The following is a 25,548-nucleotide window of genomic DNA, read 5'->3' as shown; positions in this document are numbered from 1 at the left end:
CTGCAGAGACATTTTACGGGGGGGGGGGGGGTTCAGGAAAGGTTCAGGAAAATGTCCGAACTTGAAAGCAACGGGCCGACTCCTGTAAATATAGAAAACAGCTTGTGGCGTCGACTGTGCAAACTCAGCAAAAATAATTGCTGTTAAATGATTTAATGACTCGTATCTGCCTGTATAAACTTATTAATGAGGATTTATTTAGTAAATCTGCATGTTTATAAAAAACTATTATTTGCAGCCGACCTTCACCTCTCTCTTCTCAGAGCTAATTGTCCTCGTCCTGCTGAGGAGGCGCTGGGAGTCTGATGGAGCGCTGCGACGCTGCTTTGATGAGAATGATGGAAATGAAGTAAAAAGGGTTTAGACATTAATTATGTTCGATTCTGTCAGAGTTAAATAATCAATGGAGGCAGAAGCAGGTGTCTGTCATCACTCAGCAGGTATAATTATGACATGGCAGCGTGTGTTGCTCGGTGACAGCCAATCAGGAGGGTTCATGGCAGGCTGCCATGGTGAGGGAAGATTTCTGGAACATAATGAGGATGAGGTTGTTCTAGAAATGTAATATCCAGTATTTCAGAAACGTTCGGCCTGAGTTTGATCTGGTTGAATTTATGACAAAGTTTATGGTTCATGTCAAACCTCAATTACATTTCTTTGTCATAATGGTTTATTATCGGCATATAAAGAATTATCGATACATTTTTTAATGTAAATGTCAGTCGATATCCCAATATCAGATATTTTCTACTCCCTAATATTTCACATCTACATGTGTTGGGCTCTATTACAGAGTTTAGTGTCAATAATTTAATGTGGTCCATGAAGCATGTTATAAAAATTAAATTGGCCGCGTCGCCACAGTAGATGGAGGAAATAACCTTTATTAAAACAGCTTATTCCCAATAACTATAACTTTCCTCTCCAGGAGAAACAGCAGGAAATCAAGTTGCATGTAAACAAGTTGAAAGTTACTTGAAAGTACAGTTTCCACACAAGAGCTCCGGTTTAGCAAAGTATGTAAACATGCAGTCGAAGATCTCCCACGTCGAGCGCAGCAGGAGATCCTGCATCAGCAGCTGCTTCTGGACCAACGGCAGATTCGGTTTAATTCATGTGCGAGACGAGGACACGAGCGCCGGAGCACTTTCCCCCCTAATGCAGCGGTGACCTTAAGGACAGATAATAAGAACAAATCACATTCCTGTAAACAGCCGTCGCTGCCGGTGTTTACCACGGTGCCGAAAACCAGGCAGTGGCGACGTAACGGCCTCAGAGATAAAAGAAAAAGCCACGAGGGTTCGGAACACGAGGCTATAACACAAAATGTGGAGATCCGACGACACGGAGAGGAGACTCAACCCGAGTGAACCGGAGTGCTGCACCCACATTCAAGGCCTGAACCCAGGTCTATAAAACCAGCCAATAAAAGCCACACATCTGCATAATTTCACCCATTAGCAGCCATTAGCTCCACAGGCTAAGTTGGCTATTAAAGCCCCACTTCTCTCCTTTTCCCACATGGGCATTGCATGTTAAATTGCTATAATCAGAGACAGAGGAATTTTTTTTCAATGACTTACACTCGACAACAGGCAGATCTACATTCAACCTGAGTAACAGAATGAGCCCAGAGCCCATTGTGGCAGAGTCCCAGTGAATATACTGCAGAATGTCATTATCAGGGACAAACGTGCATGGGCACATTTCAACGTATGTTAAAAAGAAGAGGTGGAAAACTAGAAACACGGCCCTACAGACATTTATTACAGACTCACATGAGGTCACTGTGACCTTGATCTTTGACCTTCAACCACCTAAATTGAATCAGTTCATGTTTGAGTCCAAGTGAATGTTTGTACCAGATTTGAACAAACTCCCTCACTGTGTTTCTGAGATATTACAAACAAACCTTATAGCTCCGTCCACCTTTTCATCAGAAATTTACATTTTAAAAAATCGATTTACTCCCCCCGAACGTCAGATCCACAAACTTTGTCGCTAAACATCCGAAGACGAGCGACACTTTCACCTGCACGCGAGATGAAGACGAACGTTTCCAGAGTGGAACCACGGCGACCAAGCGGAGTCAATTGCCGAGAAATGATTTAATGTGTGTGAGGAAGCCGAGTGTGATGGGATGTGCGCTGCGACACGACAGCGGAGCCGTTTTCTCCTGCACATATGTTGCTGCGCTGCCTCCCTCCCGCTCCATCCATCTAATAACGGGAGGAGAAGGAGAGAAAATGCCTCAGTGTCAATGGCCCAGCCACTGAGATTCCATTATTACAGCCATAAATCCTCACCCATCCCTCCCTCCCTCCCTCCCTCCCTCCCTCCCTCCATCCCTCGCTCATTCTCTCCGTCTCATCCACATGTGTTTAGATGACTAAACTTCACACACACACACACACACACACACGCTTGAGAGTGTTAACTTTGACGCCGTCTCGAAAAATAACCGTCCATCACCTCGTCTGCTCCGACACCGCCGCTCCCCGGAGGCGACTCTAACTGCTGTCGTTAAACAGTGTGAGGGGGATTTGTGCAATCTGCGTGTGCCTGGATTTTCAGTGTGTGTGTGCGTTTGCCATTTTCACTTTTCTGCCTATATTTACATTTTGATGGAGCACACGTGGACGCTTGTTGACAGTGAAGTCCTGGAAGTCCGTTCGGCTCTGGAGGGAGGGGCTGCCGGCTCCATCGGCCCCGGTGGCTCGTGGTGATAAAGACGGACCCTCGGCGAACTCGACTAAACAATGGCTGCGGCAAAACGCACATCGTTATCACACCAGAATGACACGAGAGGAGGAACGGGGGGGGGGGGGGGGTTTCTCTGCCAACTGGCTTTTGTTGAGTGGCATGAAGTTCAATAGTGTGATTAATTAGGTGAGAAGGAGACGGTGATACGGTTCAGAGAAGACGTGCGTTTTCACAGATAGGAAGAGAAACAGATAGGACGTCACGTCGCAGTCCATCCATTCACTGATAACCACTGTAGCTGCGTTTCCAGTTCAGCCTCCGCACCCTCGGGGGGGCTGCATTCAAAGCACGATGGCGTCATCCTTCAAATGCGGCCGACAAACGCATCCCGGCAACAGAGACTCCAGCGTGTGGATCCTTCTGGGGCCAAACCGTCCCAGGATTCATTGCGTTTTGTCGACAAACCGTTTTTTAAAGAGATAATGGCGTGCGGTGCGCGATGGGGGCGTAACGGCGGGACAAGCTCTCACTGACCACGCCTTCTCGATACGCTGCGGACGCCGTGGTCCCAGGAAGGAGGCGGTCCCAGGAAGTCGCGTTTCCCCCGAACAGACCTGCTCTCTGTGTTTTTACGGCTGTTTGGATATGAATTCCCACAATAGTCACAACACAAAGAGGTTTAATGTCTGAACGGCTCCGACTCATAAAGGCTCTTTTGTCATAAAATAAAAAAAGTTCCGGAGCAATTTCTCAAACTGCACCTCCAACAAAAGTGAGCAGAGGAAAGTCGTAAATTTGGATTCAGGTCTGAGGAGCAGTAACTTTTTTTAACCTTAAAGAAGCAGCTTAATAAAAAAGAGTGTGATGGTTGAGTGAGTGTGAATCTGGACAATGTTTCCTGTCTGTGTAACTTTGGTCAAAGGGTACAACCTCTCATACAAAAGGCCCCTGACGCTCCCTTGAGCAAGGCACTGAAACTCCAGCCACTCAGGCTCAGTGTGCACAGACAAGAAGTCGTCGTTGTGCATTGACTCTCGGGTGAAACTGCATAAACATGAGAAGTGTTGCTGCAAAGAAACAAGAAAACTCATCCGACCTGAACTACTAAGTCTGTGTGAAGGGAAGTGACAGCGATCCGGGCCCCGAGCGAGCGCACGCCAGCCAGCCTCTCTCAAGGAACAGAACACAGACTTGTTTGCTTCGTCTCAACCTTCTAAATGGAACTTGTTAAAAACAACTACATCCCGCACATCGCCTCTCGCCGGGGAGCCGCCGCTCGGGAGGAGCCTGCTCTGGAGCCGCTGTGCGAAATGAAAGTGATGCTAATTTCCTAAAATGAGCGTCAGTCTTTGGGGCGCGTTGCATGAACAATGAGAGCGAACTCTCCTTCACCTTCCAGTCTCCAACTGCAGCTTTCCACGTCTTCCACGTCCCCCCCGTTCAGTCGGCACGTGCAGTGGATAGCCTCTAATTAATCCATAGCCGTCAGTGGGGAGCGGTTTGCTTGTTTACTCTTATTGAAATTAGCAAGACCTCCCTCCCCAGGGACGCAGCGTCAGAAGCACAATTAGCTGGCACTGGACTAATTAGGACACGGAGCTAATGACACCTCCACGAGCGAGGAGGAAGAGGGAAGGAGCCCGAGAGGGGAGCGGAGGAAACCAGAGGAGTTTCTCAGCATAGATAAAAACACACACACACACACACATTTGATGAGCCTGCCTCCCACCTTCTCCCTCCTTTCCTCCAGGCTCTCTCGACACCTTGGCGGGCAGCTGGCCTCGCCGCCACCACTAGCCGCCATTACGCTGATCATCACCCCTGTCAATCACATGCTCCGCCCTGCAACCCCTGGAGGAGGCAGGGGCGGCCAATTAGCAGGAGGAGCAGAGAGGAGAGGAAGTGAGGAGCAGGGGAGGAAGGAGACTAATGCTTCTTTATTCTGATGATACAAGAGGCAAAGTTGAGTCAGGAGGGAAACGTGTGTCTCTCTAATTCACACCGAACACAGGAGGTGAAAATGAAGCGAGGAGAGTCATGTGGCACGTCTCAATCTGCAGGAGCAAGAAGGTCACATGGTAACAGTAAACAAGCCTCACACAGTCAACACGGCTCTTTGATCGCTCACACAACATGGAGGCGGCACACAAAGTTCACGTTAACCTCATTAGAAAAAAAGACGACTCTGTGACACCAGCTCCCGCGGCGAGAGAAAAGAGGAGGATGAAGATATGAGCGGTTTAACAGCGCCGACAAGAGAGAGAGAGAGAGAGAGAGAGAGGGAGAGAGAGAGAGAGAGAGAGAGAGAGAGAGAGAGAGAGAGGGAGAGGGAGAGAGAGAGAGAGAGAGAGAGAGAGAGAGAGAGCGAGAGAGAGAGAGAGAGAGAGAGAGAGAGAGAGAGGGAGAGAGAGAGAGAGAGAGAGAGAGAGAGGGAGAGGGAGAGAGAGAGAGAGAGAGAGAGAGAGGGAGAGAGAGAGAGAGAGAGAGAGAGAGAGAGAGATCACAACAGGCCGCTGCTGAGCCGCCCCATCAACGTTCCTGAGTAGAAAGTGTCCGGACTGATCACGGTGTCGGCACCAGCACTTCCACTGTGTTTCAACTTGTCAGGATGATAAAAGTGTTTCATCAAGTGCTGCCCAATTTCATCTGGGGAAAAAGAAAAAAACACTTTGTCCTCATCTACTGCTTTTCCTTCTTTTCCTGAACCACCGCTCCACACGGGGAACGGTGATCTCCCACTACAAAGGCCCGAGTCTTCAGAGATACATAAAACAGGAAATCCAAGGTCACGGGTAGAGATTTAAATCTCCCCCTCAGCTCAGGGCAGCGAGGAGAGACTCGCCGCGGTGATGGGAGCATCTCTGAAACTCGTTCTCAAGACCTGACGTGAGCCACGACTCTCAGGCCGTCTTGCAAAGGAAGTTACCAAAGCTCGGAGGTGTACAAATAAAGGGACGACTTCATTTCAGCAAATGACCGCCTGGAAATTGGAGAGAGCTGCAGAAACTCGGCCCGGTTTCCGAAATCCAGTGTTTTTGTCATTCTAATCATTTGTGACTTGAAATAATGGCGAAACCAAGGTATTTTAAATCTGACATCATTAAAACACTGTTTTCCCTCTGGTGCTTTCAACGCTAAACTCTGAGAGCCGTGCACTTGGTTCCACTCTGGCTGGGAAACTTCTGAGGAAGGAGAAAAAACCTGTCAAAATCCACTGCTCTCTCTCAAGGTGCTGATTTAAATAATGCAATGAACAAAAAAGAGGATATTCAGCCGTACTTAGCGAACAAGGAAAGCACTCACAGCGCCGGGAGGCAGTGCGAATAAAGAGGTTTCACCAAATGGCGCACAAACAGTTGTGGCTTTACAAACCAGCCGTCAAAACCTTTCAAATAAAAAGGCAGAAATAGACACTTGTTAGCCTGAAAACAGAAAAAACAAGTGCTTCTCCAAACCATTTAGCACCTACACATGGAAGTGAGGTGCCTGCTGGGAGATGCTAACACGACGTCTGAGAAAATATCGTTTTTATTAATCTTGTTGGAGATTTGTTGGACTGGACGGTTTTGGCTCGAGCTGCGGTGTGAAGGAGAGAAGAGTCGGTGCCAGGCGGAGGACGGAGTCCGGCGTGAAAGACGGGTGGAGAGCGGCGCAGAGCCGGTGGGACGCGGAGGATGACGTGGAGGTCAGGGGGGTCAGGGGGGTCAGGGAGGTCAGGGAGGTCGGTGTCAAACATTGGCAGCACGAGGTCGAGATTGTGTTCAACGCGGATCTCTACACACTTTACACGTGCATGACCACAATTTAAAATAATAAGTCCTGTTAAAGTATTTATTTGTGGATTTAGAGGTTTGCTTAATAGTTTTATGTACAGAGTGTGTCTTTCTATGTGTGTGTGTGTGTGTGTGTGTGTGTGTGTGTGTGTGTGTGTGTGTGTGTGTGTGTGTGTGTGTCCCAGGCAGTTTCCCCAGCAGGCTGATGAATGAGGCCTAGTTACAGCCTGGACACTCGCATTTAACACAGCATGGAGCTACAAACTGCCACTGCAGCAGACAGCAGCAGCATGGGAATACACACACACACACACACACACACACACACACACACACACACACACACACACACACACACACACACACACACACACACACACACACACACACACACACACACACACACACACACACACACACACACACACACACACGGCTGCAGCCTCGATCTAACAAAACAAGACAACTAATTGACAGAAATAGTTGATTATGAAATGAATTAAAGGTTCTACGTGTACAAAAGTGAAGTAATTTACATAGAAATCACTTTTATCTTCCACTGTGAAAATGCATGTTAATGTAACTTTAAGAAATTATACCCTCTCCAACTTTCTCAGTTGCCTAAGTACGATTTTTCAGGGGAAATCTGGACGTGCCGGACAGGATGTGATGTTTCTGCTCCGTCCTGAGGCTCAGTGCTTTACTTCCTCTACTTCCTCTACTTCCTCTACCTTCCTCACACATAAACACATAAACACATCAACCAAAAAGAAGCTGAAACTACGAGTGAAACCGCCAAGTATAACAAAAAGTTCTGTGAAGAGAACTACTACAGACGTGTAACTGTAACCCTGGAGTGTCTGAGGGCTGCTGATGAGTGGAGTAAAACAAATACATCTACTGAAGTAAAGTAAAGACACGTGAAAGATGTATTTGAGTAAAGTAACTTGTATCTGCTTTGAACACACAATCTCCCTCACACTGACATGTCACTGATAAAAGGTGACGGGAGGAACCAGGGCGACTCTGAAGGGAAACAGAAAGCGAAGAGGAAAGCTGTGCAAGAAGCCAGAGGGGGAACTGGTCCCAGTATCCATAAAGGAAACACATTAAATAAAGCAGGAAATCACATTGAACACGGAGTGACATTTAAACTTCGGCCGAAACCAACAACAACAACACGCAGCCGAGGAGAAGAAGAAACGTGTGCGTGCTGCTGGGGTTGGATTTAATTAGGAGGCAAACATGTGGTATTTAAATGGGAAATTAGCGGCGCTGTGAATTGGCCGTGTTGGTCCAAGCTGTGGCAGCGCACACGTTTAGCTGCTCCGGGGACGGCCACACATGCAAACACGCACACATGCACACACAACCACACACACAACCGCACACCCCACTGAGCATAACCATAACGGCACACACTTAATTATACTCTTAATTAAGCCTGGAACTCAAAAGGCCAAGTACACGCACTGTATGGACAACTGCACGCCAGGGGGGTGTGTGTGTGTGCGTGTGCGTGTGTGTGTGCGTGCAAATTAATGGCATGCTTCTGATTAGCTGCTGTGTGCACATGTATGTGTGTGCAGGGTAAATTAATGCCGGTGTTTCATTTGATGATTTGTGTTCAGTGTGTGCGTCCAATTTGAGCAAATTAATGCCATTTCTCATCTCCTGGTACATGAATGTGTTTCTGTGAGGCCGTGAACCAATTCCTCACCTACCCACTGATCCAAGCCCTGCAGGTATAGTTTGGGTTTTACCTGGATCATTTTTAGGGTCTTGGTTGTGACGGTCGAGGTCTCAGAGTCAAATATATCAAACCAGAACGTCTGCAAAAGCCCAAAAGTCCTTTTAATTCAAAATTTGCAACAATCCGTCCAATAGTTTTTGCGTAATCCTGCAAAACAGACGGACAGAGGTGTAATAATCTCCTCGGTGCAGCTGATAAAACCAAACTTGCCACGTGCTTTGATAATCTGGGTGAACTGCTCTGTTTCACTGCACTTCCTGTGAGCGACGTGACATATTGCAGCATCCCTCCGTCCGTCCCTCCGTCCCTCCGTCCGTCCGTCCCTCCGCCTCGTCCGCACTGAACATGTGTTGTGATGCAAATGAGGCCGGCTGCCTCCACGCTACAACACCACTTTTTAATTGAACCTTTTGATCTGTGGCTAATTCCACTAATTAGCAACACAATTTTCCCAGCAGAATGTTTTTCTGCCGTGCAAGTGTGTGTCTGTGTGTCTGTGTGTGGGTCTAACTAGCCGCCGAGCCAATTGCCGGCTGGCATTTAAAAGGGCTTCCAAAATAAAGAAATAAATAAAAGCCGAGCGCGGCACAGACAGGTGCGCTGTTAAAGGTAATAACACGACATTAAAAAAAAGCACAGATGCTCATTATACAGACACACACACGCAAACGAGCAGTGTTATTCACCAGTATACTTTTATATGGGTGTGCACCGGAAACACAGGCGGCTTGTGGCCGAGTGAATCCAGTTTATATTCACAGTGTTAATGTGGTGATTAGTTTCAATTTGTGTTTGCACAGAATTAATTGTGTGCGTGTGACTTGTGCTATAGGAACAAACAGCCTTCAAATGCCACGTGCATAAACACAAGCACGTCGTTATTCACAGAAAGGACAACGACGCCGTGAACGTTTCTGCAGATCATCAGTTCCTCTGCAGTCACACGTTCGTTTAAAAGGAAGAACAAATTGTGTGTCTTAATATATTTGGATAAAAAATCAGAAAACACAGTTTCCTGACGTCTTGCAGATTAAAACAAATACTCTGAAGTGTCAGGAGCCGACAAATCGTTATAACAACATCTACAGTAAAGTTTCTCCGGGTGTTTTGATCCATGTTTTTGTGACTGCTGTTACTTTTCCTTTTATGATTTTATCTTCTGTTATTTTCACATCATCAAACTGCTCATAACCGGCTGATCAAACACTTAATGAAGGACAGACTCTTTCACTTCCACACCAGCGTCGTTCCAGCCCAAAGAAAACGTCCCCTGCACACAGTCTCTTCTCACTCTCACTTAAAATGCTGAAATTAAGAGAAAAGGCTTCGCGCCACTGGAAAATAAACTTTTATTTCATCTGCTAAAGTCGAGGTGATCAAACGAACGCGTGTGAAAATAATTAGTTACTTTGCTTCTGCTCTCAAAGCAGCGATCGCATTTAAACCAGGAGAGTGGTTGAGAAATGGAGGTTATCTCACTCACACACACACACAAGATGCCTGAGCTTTCTTCTTCGTTGCTGCAGGTTCTCTGTGAATCTCCAAAGCCGTCTTGATAACTAGGGGCCCCCCCGCCGCCTCCCTCCCCTTGATAGCCGATTACCGCGGCCCTCCCACGGATTAAACCGGCTCCTCACGCCGCCGCCGCCGCCTCCTTACAAAGCTTCATTAGCGCTTATACCTTCCTCCCCTCTTTTAACTAGATTTACTTTCAGGCCGGTGACGGAAGATAGAAAAACTCTGGAACATAAACAAACGACGGAGGTGATAAGCGTCGTGTGTCGGGAACTTAACGCCCTCGTAATGTTTTTCTGCATTTCACTTGTTTCCTTTCACTCCTCTTCTCGTCTGTGATGGCGGTTTACGTGCTCTGCCGTTCAGCCGAAGGTGCAGCCGACTTGAACTAGTTCGGGCACAGGGGGGGGGGAGGAGCATGAACGCGGCGGCGTACAGGTTTTTGATGTCACACAACAAAGAGCGCCGAGCCTGGAAGCCCCACGCGGCGAAAACAGCAACACAGCACAGCAACAAACTCCGAACGCCGTGTCAGCGTTCGGCGCTGCTGACTTGTCCCTCTCTCCCTCTCATGCCAGTCAAACACTCGCAGGCGGAGGAAATGAGACGGAGAGACGATACCGATCAGAGGAGGGGATGCAGAGAGAGGAGGGGAGGAGGGGAGGAGGGGGTGAGTGACAGCTGAGAACACACATGTACCACATCGAATCAGAACAAGTGTCCGAGCTTGATTACCATCAGCGACCACTGATTGGGTCCAGTTTCCTCTTGGCACACTTGAGACGCAGCGTGATTGGTCAGGTATTCATTTGCATAATTAGCTTAAATCTTTATGATTGAATAATATGTTAAACGTGATTGATCCGCTGTGCAGGGAACCGGCCGTGATGCAACCGCTCTGTGTGAGGTTAGATATATTGGTTTGCCATTTTATCTAAAGGACACTGGCCTTTTGTGAAATATCAGACATCCGGTTGTCAGTGTCCTCCTCCTCCTCCCCCCCCCCCCCCCCCCCCCCCCTCCCCCGAACCACAGCAGCATTAAAAATAAAAGTGTGTAATACCTGCAATGCGGATTTATTTTCATTTCCACTGTTCTCCTTTATTAGTTTAACTGTCTTTATTCTTTGTTCATTAACTCTTCATTTAAAAGGCAGCTGCAGCGGCAGGGTCACCTTGTCTGAACGAGCCGGCAAACTATTAAGTAGAAAGTCATTAGCTGGGGCTGGAACCAAGAGCAGCGGGTGGAGGTTGGCTTTTTAAAGGCTTCTCAACTCGACCTCTGTGTAAAAAAGAAAAACCTGCCGTGGTCATCAGGTGGAGAAACTGACGTGGAGCACAAGACGCAGAATAAACGACTCCTGCATGTTGAAGATGCAAAGACTCGGACTTCAAACATGGGACTCAAACATGCAAATCGACAGTATTATGGTTGAATTATTGTTTCTACAAATCTGTGAAATGCACGTGTTCGATGCAGCAGGAAAAACAAAAGCATGGAGGCAGATGTGTCTGCAGACTTTTGGCCACAGTGAGTTTCCTGATGCTGTGAATATAAAGTTATGTTATTTACGTTTTCAGAGGGAGTGCACACCCCCCCCCCCCATAAAGTAAAAAGATGAAAGTATAACTCTGGAGGATAATTAATAATAAAATCTTCTAAGAGTCTAAATTCGAGCAGTGGGCGGAAGAGGAATCTGTAATTGTGTGTTTGAGCCTAAACAAGGTCACTGCTCTTTTTTTTTCTGCAGCAGATTTTGTTTATTGAAGCAGCTGCTGAAATCACCTGCTCTCTCCGTTCTGAACAAGACCTGCCTCGGGTCAGGCCTCGGAACACACACACACACACACACACACACACACACAGACACACACACACACACACACAGACACACACACGTACCTGCGAACACACGAGGCCATTAGGGAGCTGAGGCCTTGGAGATGCAGCGCTCTAATTAAGTAAATGAGAGAATCGGGGGGGCAGATGGTGGGAGAAGAAGAAAAGGCAAATAGCCACACTTCTTCCCGTGTGAAGCCCACGGCGATTTCTTTACTTCCTCTTCTCGCTTTCACCTTCACGTCAGTTCACTCTGGATGAAACACACGGTTTTAAAGTTAGTAAATAAATATAAGTCGACGGGCTGATGGTTCCACTGGAAATCATGGGATTATCGTATCGCTGCGAGAAGTACTTTTCCCCACAGACGATCTACTTCCTGTCCACACCACATGTTTCAGATGTGGACGCCGATTATTACTGATCCAAAAACATATTAGTGTGGATGTCGCCTTTGTTTCTTATCAGCAGCGTCATGTACTTCACACGCGTGTCACATGTCCTGCAGGTGGATATCACCTCGCCTGACGGAAATGAAAACTCTCAACATACGAGGAATAAACTGCACATCTCTCATCCTCCTCGATTTCATGTCAGTGCAGCTTCGTCTGACAGTGTGTGAAGGTGTGTGTGTGTCTGTGTGTGTGTGTGTGTGTCTGTCTGTGTGTGTGTGTGTCACCGTCTTATCTTCACTTAAAAGAAAAGGCTTTTAGCTCCAGCTCTCTTCTGGCAGGCTCAGTCAAACCATGACATTTACTGTGAGCGAAGCAGCTCGGATAGAATCGCTCGCTCTGGGAATCCAACCGGCTTTGTTGTCTTTTGTTTTTCATCTGTTTGAAAAAAAAAGAAGTTATAATCCTGAAGATTTTAATTAAAGTTTTGATTCCACTCTCAGCCTGCGTGTTTCCAGCGATAGGGACGTTAGCAGCCGCGGTTCCCACACCCAACATTTCCTCCTGCTTCACACTAAAGGCCTTCAAATGGAGAAACACAGGGCGGCTTTTATTCTGAAGGAGTTACCCGAATCCCCATTAAAGAAATGCACTGAGAAACCTATAAAGACGACATGTTGAAATGAAAATGGACCCATGAATACCACCAACAACATACGTCTCCCTCTTCCTCACAAATACCGACTCTGGTGTTTTTAACCTAATTGGATTTACGCCGCGTCCCCGACTGGAGAAACCTCTCAAAGCTCCATAATCCGCCACAAAAAGCCGTCGCACAGCACAACAATGAGTTCTGTGAGTGAACCTGTTTGTATGCCCCGCTGCCCCGCGGTTGAAACATGATTTCGACGGAGTGAAAAGCCTTTTGAGAATTTCATTTTCCAGCAGGACACGGGGTTCACGGAGGGCAGCAGCGTGACGGGGGGGTGAAGCGGCGGCTGAAACGCCGGGCCGACGAGAGCACGTGTGTTTCGGCATCTGTCTGCCCCCCCCCCCCCCCCCCGTACGGATCTGAGCCTCTCTGAATGTCTCTCTGTCCGTCGCTCCTTCTCTCTCGGCCTCTTCTCCTCCTCTCTGGGTTTTCTCACAGAGCTTATCTGCAGGAAAACACATGAGACTCTCTGGAATGAAGCAACACTCAGAGTTCTGCAGGATTCTAACATCGGTTTGGTGTTTTTGTGTAAAGCTGCTGGGAAAGTCCAGGTTTTTAACCCTGTTACCGTGTCCACCTGATGTTTAATATGATACAAGACACATCACGAGTGTCCAGAGTCAACGTGATGGATTCATATCGTCACGGAGTCATATCATCATGGATTCATGGAGTCATATCGTCTTGGAGTCATGGAGTCATGGAAAGTGAGGAAAACATTTTCTGTTCATATTTAAGAAGAACTCTGTTTTTATTTTGACACATTTTTAAAACCCAGACACTTCAGTCGGAAGAAGATATTTTTGACAGCAACTATTTTGTAGATTTGTTCAGGATAAACACCCACGTTAAAATAAAGTTATGCACACACACACACACACACACACACACACACACACACAGTATTTGTGCGTTATCTCTTCCTCTCTTACAGGTAAAAAAAAACAAAAGATTTGGCCCCATTAGCATTATCCATGGAGACAAGACAAAACAAGGTTGTGTGTGTGTGTGTGTGTGTGTGTGTGTGTGTGTGTGTGTGTGTGTGTGTGTGTGTGAGAAGGTGCATCCCACAGATGCAAATATAGATCTTGACACACTTCCAATCACACAATAGATACAAACACACACACACACACACACACAGACACACACACACAGCGAGTGCCTGTGTGGCCCAGGCTGATTAATTGGACCGTTCAGCAGCGGTGATAGCTGTACTCCTCAGAGACAACACACTGTCTCTCTCACTACACCTTAACCTCTGCTGGACACACACACACACACTCACACACACACTCTCACACACACTCTCACACACACACACACACACACACACAGCTGAAATTAGACCACTTCTCTTGCCTTCTCTCCGTCTCTGTCTCCCATCTTGCAAATGACCCACCATCAGCTCGCTCTCACCTTGCCAAGAGCGACTGTGTTTCTTGCCGCGGAGCAGGTCCGACGCGGGGGGGGGGGACGCGCTCGTGTGTGTGTGAGAGCGTGCACGTGAGTGTGTGTTTGATTTTTCAGGTGCAGACAAATTAATGGAGCCACACACACACACACACACACAAAGCCACAGACGTGCACAAACAGATCCTCATGTACATGCGCTCTTTCCAGAGGTGTCTCATCTGTCTTCCTGCTGGAGGTGACTGACTTTCACACACACACACACACACGCACACACGCACACACACACACACACACACAGTATTATGTAGTTTAAGGAGCAGCCACACTTCTGCTGGACTACAAGGTGACTTCAGACAGACAAAGAAATAAAAAGGCGGGGGGGGGGGGGGATGAGAAAAAGAAGAACAAGTGTCGGGGGGGAGAGAGTCTCCACCTCTGGTCAACGTATTGTTCGCCGCCAAACGACCCACAATCCCTCACTCTCGCCCTGCGCGCTCTCTCCATTGTCCTCCTCTCATCCTCTCATGCTCACTCCTTATCTATCCTTAGAGACTTTCCATCTCTTTTACATCCACTTTGTCTCGCTTTGTCTCCTCTCGCACACTCACTCACACACACACACACACACACACACACACACACACACACACACATACCTCTGCCCTCTCTCTCTCTCGCTCTCTCCTTCTATTCCCTCCCTCCCCAGTCAGCTGTCATGGCTGCCACTTTCTCGCGCCCACTCATTTATTACAGGTCACCATCGCAGGAGGGGCCGTTTATAAAAGGACAACGTGCCCCATCTGGACACACACACACACACACACACACACACACACACACACACACAACTTGAATCTCATACAGTATGCATGGATTTTCTAATGCATCTAATGGGGAACGGTCGTGCACTAAAATGTTGCACATTTGCAAAGTGCCGACACACAGGAGCCTAAAGGAATTCTTCTATACTGTGATGTGAAAATACACAAAATGCACAGCGATGACAAACAGGTTTCTGGAGGCATTTCAAACTAAAATGGCACAAATTTGGCCAAATATCACGTTTTTGGTCAAGTTCAAATCCAACCAACAAACCTTGGAGTGAGGACGACTGAGTTAACGACGCAGCAAAAAGGCTCCAGAGACATTCTCTAAATCCCATAAACCCAGTGGTTTAAAGAGGAATCATCCAAGAGGTAGAATATACATTTATAATATGAGGGTTATTGCAGCTGAGTTTTTAAATCATCACAATTCAAAACAAAAGGTTGAAAATGTTATTTTTCTCTGCGTGAATCACGGGAAAACAGTTTCTTGGAGCCACGAAAAAACAGACTAAACTCCTACAGGAACGAGCAAGTGTCGAGACTTTGGCTTTGCACAACAAATCCACACACACACACACAGACACACACACACTTGGCTGCAGCAGTCTTGCGTTCACTGTTTCGCCCTCGACAAAACAACGCAGCATGTTTGCGTGTCTCTAACACAGTCTTTTAATCTTGTGGAATTAAGGGAACGCGAGTCGGAGACGAGGACGGCGACGTGCGGCGGAATATCACTGATATTACATTTTAATCCTGGTAAACGACGTCTTTCTCTGTCATGACAACAACTGGAGAATCACAATAATCCTTTGTGTTCTTTTCTTTTCTCGTTTTTTTTTTGGTCGCAGGCAAATATTCAGCGGAAGAATTAAAGAGGAGAGACTTAGAGAGTCTGACACAAAGACGCACGTGGCTGAGCATACAGAGTATCAGTCACACACACACACAGACACACACAGACACACACAGACACACACACACACACACAGTGCCAGGCAGATTAAGGCCCTGATTAAGTCGGGTGTTGCATGAAAGTCTTGGAACAGTAAATATCCTTAATTTGTAGTGTAATTAAACAGATTAGCTGCCGTGAATATCTTAACAGGGATTAGCTCACACACAATACACCAGGCGGTCTTGGCTACACACACAAACACACACAGACACACACACACACATATAGAGGGAGTACTCCTGTAAAATGCAATCACGAGAAAGACGAGTTGGTGTGTGTGTCTGTGTGTGTGCGAGTGTGTGTGGTGACATCACAACTCACAGACGAGGGGTAAGAAGAAACCAGTGATTATTTCTCCTTTTACAGAATTTCATTAAAACAAAAAGCCCTAAATGTAAAAAAGTCCACAGCGACTCACTGGTTTCTGTCCCAACACAAACCAGTGAGAGAAGGAACCTCAGTTCAGACTGGTGGTGAAAGACGGAGCCGATGGCGTCTGATCCTGCTGCCAATCAAAGGGAGCCCAACGCCGCTCCACTTCCTGCGTTGGCCCGGTGCCTGAGCGCCGCGCTGCAAGTGTAAATTTGATGCCAACACAAGCACAAACACACAAATACATGACTGTCTGCGTGTGTGTGTGTACATCACAGGCTGGATAATAAACTGAGTCCCTGCAGGAATTATGTGAAAATAGAGACGTTGCCACTGAAGCGCTGATATTTCCCTGGAGCTACTTCCACCATGTGACCTCCATGTGACGGTTAACGCTGCACAATGACATTTAAAACGTTAATATTGTGTTTGCAGCTTGTTGTGCTGCCCACAAGTGGCTGGGAAATCTACTCATGCATGTTTGTGTGATATAGGAACTTGATATTTCACATAAATTTAATAACAGTTGAGTATTGTTGCACCACAAAACGACGTTACCCACTTGTTTTGTGAAACTCGTGCTGAGTGCAGTACCTCAGCAGGCCTGACATCTGTAGAGTTAATTCCACTAAACACACACATGAAATAACTTATTCTTTACACGTATGCAAAACTTTACGCACCACATCGGACATTAAAACTTCCTGTCGTAAATTACACCTTTACACAAACACAGCGACACCCGGTGTACATAGAAGAAACTGCATTATTCTGTAATACTGTACGAACTAAACTGTTCTGGGTTTATTTCCGTTTCTCTCGTGGCTTTAACGGAAGTAAACGAACACTTTGAATCTTAACGACTTGAATATTTTTGCCTCTGGGTGTTTTCTACCTCTTTAGATTTAATGTCCACGGCGGGTTTGGATCAGAAAACCCGGAAATGAAACCTTCTCCATGTGGATGATCAACACCAGATGATCTACACGACGTTTGTCTTCAAACTGAACTCAGACTCAGCATCCAGCATCCAGCCCCCCCCTCTCTCTCAGGGGGTTTGGATAGCAGCGAAAAGTACACGCACAGAAACAGATACACACGCGTGTAGGCATGTAAATGACAGTTTGAGTGTTGTATGAAGGAGGCACTGACAACATGTTGTCCATGAAACAAATTAGGTGTCGTAATTAAAGGAGGGAGGAGGGCAGGGTTCCATTCCCCCTGTGTGCTCAGTGACAGGCTCACACACACACACAGACACACACACACGGCTAATGAAAGACAGAGAGAGGAATGGTGTGTGCGTGTGCGTGAGGGATGGAGGAAGACGGAGGGAGGAAGCGAGAGAGTGAAGGACAAAGGGGAGGAAATAAAAAGAAGCTGTTTCAAGAGGAAAGAAAAGCAGCGGCAGAGAAAGACGGATGAAACGGAGCAGGGGAATAAAACAGCAACACAATGAGAGATGGTAATGGATGAGAGGCATGGTGTGTGTGTGTGTGTGTGTGTGTGTGTGTGTGTGTGTGTGTGTGTGTGTGTGTGTCAAGGGGGAGACAGAAGAGGAGATAAGGAAATAGGTAGGGGAAAGAGCTAATAAAATAAGAGTCTAAGTAAAATAGAGAATAGAAAGGTTCTTAAACAAGAAGAGAAACTCTGAAGTGGTGTCAGCAAGAGTGTGTGTGTGTGTGTGTGTGTGTGTGTGTGTGTGTGTGTGTGTGTGTGTGTGTGTGTGTGTGTGTGTAGGAAGCCCCTCTGACGCAGGATGGAGGCATTTGTCTCTGAGTGGAATTACAAGTGGCGGCCTGAACAAACCCTCCAGTGGTCTAGAAGAAACAGAAGAGAGAGGAAAGAAAAGAGATGCCTCCATCTTTCCTGCCTTTTGTTTTCCTGGGCCGTGCACCGTGCACGTGTGTGTGTGTAAATGCAGGACTTTGAGTGTGCGTGTGTACAGTAAATCCCAGTGCGTGGATGCACTGTGTGTTTTCAGAGAGAGCTCAGTCCTCCTGAAAGGGGACATCTGTGCCAGGCTTCCAGCCTCCGACTGGCCAATCTAACTCACAGTCGGAGTTGGCACCGGACGCCGCGGCACAACCAAAGCCAGCCCTGCTCATCATTAGGCAGCAGAGGGGTTCAAAAGTCTGTCCGGCCAAACACGGCGCCACAGACGCGGCGGCGAGGGAGCGAGGAGCGTCGGGATGAGTACAGAGGCCAAAGAAAGAAAACACTGCTGTTCTTCACACGAGTCTTGGACCTTTTCCTTCCCATGCTGTGCAGTTGTGATTCTGCATGTAAATATTTGGGTGATTTGCGAACTCAAAGAACAGAAGCTGCTCTGTGGGGACGTGGCTGCGTCGCTCTCCAAAGCCTGGGAAGAGAGGAGTGGGAGACAAAACCATTTCTTTAACCCCACGGAGGGAACAGCGGCATCTTTGTTCGGCCCGTGCAGATAATAATCCGAGCAGTGATTCAGGCGGCGAGTACCATGAGAGGTAGTGTACTGCCGGCTCAGGCCCTGGACGAGCGTTCCATCACCCCCACACGTCACGTTGGTAAAAGGCTTCCCTTTGACAGAGGAAGCAAACAACAGCCCACACCTCAAAGTCACTCTCACTCAACTGCAATTATTCCTCTTTCCTGCAATCGGCCATGTTTTATCCCCCCCACCCCCACCCCCCCCCCCCCTCGCCTCCTTCCCTCCGTCCTTCTTGCTTCACGCAGACGAACCTGCAGCCGCTCCTCACTGGATCTTTGACGAGCGTCCAGCTGGAGCGGGTTACGCCTGGCAGATATCAAGTTATGATAGCAATGTTGACTCATTTAGAGCGAGATTGAATTCCTTCACCCCCCTCATCTCTCATGCTGTCAAATAAAGGGCTCGCGGTCTAGACTGATGCTATCAAAAAAAAGGCTTAATTAGCTTGTAATAAATTCTCATTTCCGCCGTTCTCGTACAAAAGCCTCGGCCAACGCCGTGCGAGCCAGCTGACGAGCGCCCAGTAATTTGATACTGGCATTCAGCGGGTTCCCCTTCTCCCCCGGCCATTTCACAGGAGAGCACGTCTGTAAATGTCACCAGGACACACACACACACACACTTTGTCACACACACACACACACTTGAGAGCCAGGGCGATTAAAATGTTTGTGCCAAATCCTGGGTGATAAAAGGTCAAAAAGGTGTGAATTTTTTTTCAGCCAGAACCATCTTTTTTAGACTAAATCAAAAAAACAGAGAAGAAGAATCTGATCTCACACGTTAGATATCAGAGATAGAGGAACTGCAGAGACGCCACTTCATCAAGGAAACGTCCTACATGGCGAATTCAAAGCTCGCCGTATTTCCGGACGTTTCACGTGTCACGTCAGGCTGATCTTTCCACAGCAGAATTTCTACGTCACGTCCGGCCTCCTGCCGCTCTACAGGCTCCGCCCCTCGCCTGGATGTTCCCCTCATGTTCCTGTGAACGAGTCGGACCCGGACAATCTCCTGCTGCTGCTTCACACGACAAACAGAAACTCCAGAAAACGTCCAGACCTTAATGATCTGGAAAACGGATCAACTCAAGGTCCAACTTACTGGACACTTCACTGTTCTTCAAATAACCTGTGAGGATTGCAGGACTGAGGAGCTTGTTGTTTCCAAAACTCCAGAATTTCATCACCTCATGCAGCCAAATATCGATCGACAGATAATGAACAGCAGCTGCTTCCGTGCTTCACAATGTTCCCTCAGACGTGAGGATCCTTATTCCTGCTTTTTCCACGTGATTTAAATGAGAGAATAATTACGAATCAATAACGACAATAACGGTCAATGGAAAGCCGTGACCCAGGAGATGTTGGTGAAAGCAGCAGAATCGATGGATCAGCTGTCAGATGTTAGCGAGCAGGGAAATGTGATTCTGATTCTCAGTTTAACACTTATGTGTTTTATTTCAAATTAAAATGAAGATGAATTTGATTCCTCGACACGAGCGCGGTTAGATAACAGTCAGGATGGAGCACACCATCAATCAAGTCGCTCGGGGTGTGAACACAGTCGTACTTGGCAACGTGTACTCGTACTGTACATCGTGCACACACACACACACACGCACGCACACACACACACACACACACACAGTTCAGTGTGTGCACAGGCTGACTGGCAGGAGAGCTGCAGACATTTGTCTCGCAGCAGGAGCACACAGACACACAACATCACTCATGTGTGGTGCTGGCTATCAATGTTTTAACAAAGAAGTGAAAGAGTGGGCAGCGAGGGTCACACACATATCTGCTCAGTAAACACCCACACACACACACACACACACACACACACACACACACACACACACACACACACACACACACACACACACACACACACACACACACACACACACACACACACACACACACACACACACACACACACAATGCACTTCCCAGGAGGCACAGCTCAGATTCTTTGGATGGAATTTGCATCACAAATCTCTTGGATGGGAGCGTGTGCACGGAGAACAGATGAGGCAGCGAGGGTGCCGCTACTTTTCTCCATTCATGCCGCCTGTCGCCAATCCATCCCAGCATCCAGAGAGTGTGTGTGTACATGTGTGTGTGTCAGAAACCACCAGAGACCGGGCCTGAACTCGACCTGTCCTTGGAGGGGGGGGGGGGGGGAAGCGTCCTGGAATCTCATTTGTGCCTCTGAGAGGTTGGACGAGGAACAGGTTCACCTCCGAACATCAATCCTCAAACCCTCCTGTGTGTTCCCAGCGCCTCTGTGTGTGTGTGTGTGTGTTCCTGTGTGTTGTGTGTTTTCCAGTTGCAGTGTTCCCTGATTATAACAATTAAGAAGGAATGTCAAGTGTGATGTCACTGCACCGAACTCCGACCTCAGGAGACGACAGGAGCACATGAACACACAGTTATTGATGACTGGTAAAGTTAAGAATTTGAGTTGTGAGCTTCTCCTATAGAAACACCTTCGGGTCATTAAAGTGACACCACAGGGGGCCTGGGGATGGAAGCAGGAACCAGCCCCTGAGTTTATCTGCTCCGTCTGAATCCTCCACACACGCAGGGATGAGCTGTGCCACTGGTGCAGCTCAGTTCGTGTGAATTAGCGCAAACAGCCGCAGTCTCCGGGTCTTTCACTGTCCTCTTACAGGGAGCTCGGTGCAAAAGATGCCGCATTCATTCATGATCAGGAGGAGCAGCATCCCACAGAATCGCTTTCTGGATGAAATTACGCACCGGTGCACAGCTCCAACACATATTAGAGGGAGATGGGGAGAAAGGAGGTGCGGAGAGGGGAGTTTGGAGAGGTCTTTACGCACAGCCACCCGCTCCCAGAGGAGGCTGAGTGTCACAGTGTACAGCCCGGGTGAGTCACATCAGCACCAGCGTGTGAGGATGTGAAGTTCTGGCAAGTTTGTGACAGTGATGCGACGCAAACACCAGCAACCGTACCAGCACCATCACCTGGGATCTGCCTCTGTGTGTGCGTGTGTGTGTGCGTGTGCGTGTGGAGGTGAAGGTGTGAGTGGATCACGGTCCCCTGACCCGCGCGTCCCGGCTCACTCACCTGACTGTGCCGCACTCGCTCGGACCAACAGCAGCGCGACGAGGACGCAGGCGACGAACTTCATGTTTGGATAAAGGCTGCTTGTCTTGTAAACTCCAGGAACTCACATGTCCAGTTCAGATATCCTCGTTGTTCACACGCAAACACACGCACAAACAAAAAAAAAAGCCCCGCGTCGGAGAGTCGATGGCGTCCTCCGCGCGTCCAGCACCGTGGAGAGCTTTTACGCACCGCGCGCTGCTGCGTGTGTTCCTCGGCTCCCGGAGCAGTGATCAGGTCGCTTTCCACCGCGGACTCTCTGAGCCATTTACCCCTCACTCACACTGCCACGGCGCCGGTGGCTTGGGGGGGGGGGAGGAGGAGGGGGTGTGTTTGGACGGGGAGACTTGGTGGTGGTGGTGGTTGGGTGGTGGGTGGTGGTGGGGGGGGGGCTGTGGACCCGCCTCTTAGGAGTGATTGACGCCTCCTTCAGCCTATTAAACAGGAGATCCTAAAGATTTGGAGGGGTTTTTGCAGGTGGTATCCGCCCACCTCACTTATCAACTTATCACGTCTCCTGATTGGCTGTTAGCTGCTGTCAATACACCTGTGAGAGGCGGGTGTTTCCTTTAGATTGACAGGAACTCAACTTGTCTGATTCCTTTTGACGCAGCTTCTTAGATCCACTAGATTCCAACATGTTCCTGCAGCTAAAGGGCCAATGGAAACTCTTGTCACCTTCATGCATGAAACCACAGGATGACAGATTCAGAGTTCAGTAAGATCCAGGGAAGTTTCCTGCCCCCCCCCCCCCCCCCCCACACACACACACACACACACACACAAACACACGCACACACACACACACACACACACAGCCTGTGAACTTGGATGTTCTGTCCAACATGCTCAGGCCTGTGGGTCCAGCTCTGCTCCGCCTGTGAGGCTGGAGGATGGAGGGATGAGAGAAACTGTCTCTGCAACATGTTTGAGTTCAGCTCCACGCACACGCACACACACACACACACACACAGTGATTCTTCATGGTCCCCTCAGCTTCATTCAGTGTCATCTGCTGCCATCTAGAGGACGAGTCAGAGAACTGCTCCCTGTTCACTCTAATATGATGCACATAATTAAAACACACGACGACCTTAAAGCAACACGGAGCAGCTCTGTCACCTGGAAGCAGCAGCTCGGTTCAAAGGAGTTTGTTCAGAGGAACAGGGAGAAAGGTGCAGCTCCACTTTTTACATTAACAAAGTTTCTCTTAACTTTTTGCATGTAAGCATTTCCTGTTTTGGTGCAATTAAAATGTTCACTCCACCCTAAATACGACAATAAAGTTTTAAAAATATGTAATACTCTAATCCATACACAGAATTTAAAATGGTTTTAAAAATAAGACAGGTGAACCACAGCTAATACTCAAAATTATTGAATTTAGCTTGAAAATCATTTTTATGATGATTTATTTTCAGAAAGGCTCTCACCCATATACCATGGTCTTCATCAGCAGTTTCTATCTCTCTATCTCTCTATCTATCTATCCATCTATCTATCCATTTAGAAATCGTGGACATGTGATATAATAATAATAACTTCATTTCAAAACAAAGTTACAAAGTGCATTTACAAGATGAAATGATAAAAGCAATCGTCTCTTTGTTTTCTGTTGCTTATATAAAAGAAATATCACTAAATGTATTTTATACGTTGAAGCGTTTGTCGTGTTGTGTAACTCATGTTCGCTGCTCATCAACATTACAAAGATCACAGCATCACCCTCCCTCATCTGTCTCCTCTCTATTACTCATCCTCCTCATCTCTCCCTCCTTTCCTCCACTCTTCCTCCCTCTCTTCCTTATATAAGTGTGTCACCTCTCCTTCTCCCTCTTTCCTCCCTCCTTCCTCCCCCACTCTGGTCCCTCCCTCTGCCAGACAGTCGACTGGTATGGCGACACCAGATTGTGTGTATTTTTAGCTCTGCCACAGATGGGGCCGTGGCTGCATGTCAGAGACCAGAATGTTCTTAATCTCAGCTGTCAGGCCCCTCCCCAGCACCAACATGGATCCCGTCCACTTTGGTGCTGAAGGGGAATAATGGAAAGTTTGTCCCTGGCTCTTAAAACCAAGGTTTTAGTTGTTTGTTCTGCAGCTTCTGGATGGAGGTGAAATCAGGAGGCTGTCACTCTGCAGGACAAAGGAATCTGCAGATATGAGTCGGTCTTCGCAGCCTCATCATAAAGAAAGACATATTTCTCATGCTGCATGTATTACAGCAGCGATAAGTGGTGAAATAACCGGTCTGCCCGACCCTGTGACCTGGACACTTGCCCAGAGGCAGCTCTGTGCACCTCCACCTTCAAGACTCCCCTCAGAGAATCTAACTGTGAACAGTCTGTCTTCTTTGTTTTTGATTCATGTTATAATTATTACTGCAGGGGGAGAAGGAGAACGGGCTGCGGGGTCAAGTGGTCGTCTTTGTGCGACACACTTTAAGAATCTGCTCGTCTGGCAGCCTTCACACTCTCCGGCTGTCCGTGTGAATATGGAGGCGCGGTGGGCGAGAGAGAAGGGAGGACGCTGACGGAGAGGGAGGTGACGGGTGGGGGAGGTGACGGTTGGGGTTGTCAGGCTGTCAGATTGAGTTCAGGTGACTTGGATCCATTGTAAATACTTTGAAGTACCTCCTTCTGCTAGATCTACTTTACATATAGAGAATATCGAGAAGTGTGTGGCTGCAGATACTCGTCAGATGTAATATTCCTGTTGTGGAGTGAACAGATAATCCTTTATTTATCATTTCACCTGGGAAATGTAGTTTAATACACATTAGATGCAATGCTAGAGACCTTTTATGTGCAGTTGCAGATCAGCCTTCACTGCCTTTCATGCTAACTAGTAATTATCATCGTGCTAACTCACCCGACGAGCATGCATGAGCAATATTCCATGCATTGTCGTTGTGATCTGAAATATGTGAGCTCAGCTTGGTTGTCGTCTTCTGCTACAAACAAATTATGATCAATATCGCCCCTAATTAATAACTGGATGTTCCCAGAGGCAGCGGGGGGGGGGGGGGGGAGACTCAGCTCAATAATGTGTCTTTCAGCGAGGAGCTCCTATCAAACCCCAAGGTCTGTTTCTGAGTCTCGTCGCATTCAGGGGCCTCATTTCCATTCCCCGTCCCTCAAGACAAGGTAAAGCGGTCCCGAGGTGTGAGGGGGGGGCTCGAGATGAGTGGCCTTCATCTGCCGGCCGCTCAATTGAAATGGAAATGACGGACGGCCAAGTTCGCATGCTACTGTAAGGAAATAATGTTGTATACGCAGAAAACAGAAAAACAAAGCGTGACAGTGATGACTGCAGCAGACCTGCGGCTCACACACTGTAACCGTCAGCTTCCTTCTGCAGCACAAGGTTTCACACGTCATCACAAACGCTGCAGACCAAACTTTAGGGTTCGGAAAAGTTGGATTTGGTCTTGAAAAGCACCAACAGTCAGGAAAAGTATATTTTAAAATAAAAATTACACATTTTCAAATCAACTGAGATAATTAAAGTCGTCTCTCAGGCTTTTATCTGTGGACTCACAAAGGATCGTCTGTATAAAACATGGCTGAACCCTGGTGGGAGCCAGTTGAAGTGGGTATCTGGTCGTAGATTAATTAGGACTCGGGTTTGATGATTCTTACGAAGTCTAAGAGCAGAAAGTCATTAATAACCAGAGAGAAGCAGCG

The 25,548-nt window shown here is 47.7% G+C and overlaps 1 protein-coding gene across 3 annotated transcripts in view; it reads right to left on the bottom strand.

Annotated features, from left to right (window-relative positions):
- The window catches only part of LOC117776946 (receptor tyrosine-protein kinase erbB-4-like), a 185,700-nt gene extending 163,526 nt beyond the window's left edge, over positions 1-22,174 (bottom strand). For all 3 annotated transcript variants that reach the window (XM_034611380.1, XM_034611395.1, XM_034611388.1), the window contains exon 1: positions 21,827-22,174. In XM_034611380.1, the coding sequence (XP_034467271.1) occupies positions 21,827-21,890 (64 nt within the window). In that variant the 5' untranslated portion in view covers positions 21,891-22,174. The remainder of the gene's footprint in view (positions 1-21,826) is intronic.
- Between the last annotated feature and the right edge of the window lie 3,374 nt (positions 22,175-25,548).

The sequence above is a fragment of the Hippoglossus hippoglossus genome, chromosome 2 (genome assembly GCF_009819705.1).
Source record: "Hippoglossus hippoglossus isolate fHipHip1 chromosome 2, fHipHip1.pri, whole genome shotgun sequence".
Taxonomy (NCBI): Eukaryota; Metazoa; Chordata; class Actinopteri; order Pleuronectiformes; family Pleuronectidae; genus Hippoglossus; species Hippoglossus hippoglossus.
This window is presented reverse-complemented; position numbering and strand designations above follow the sequence as displayed.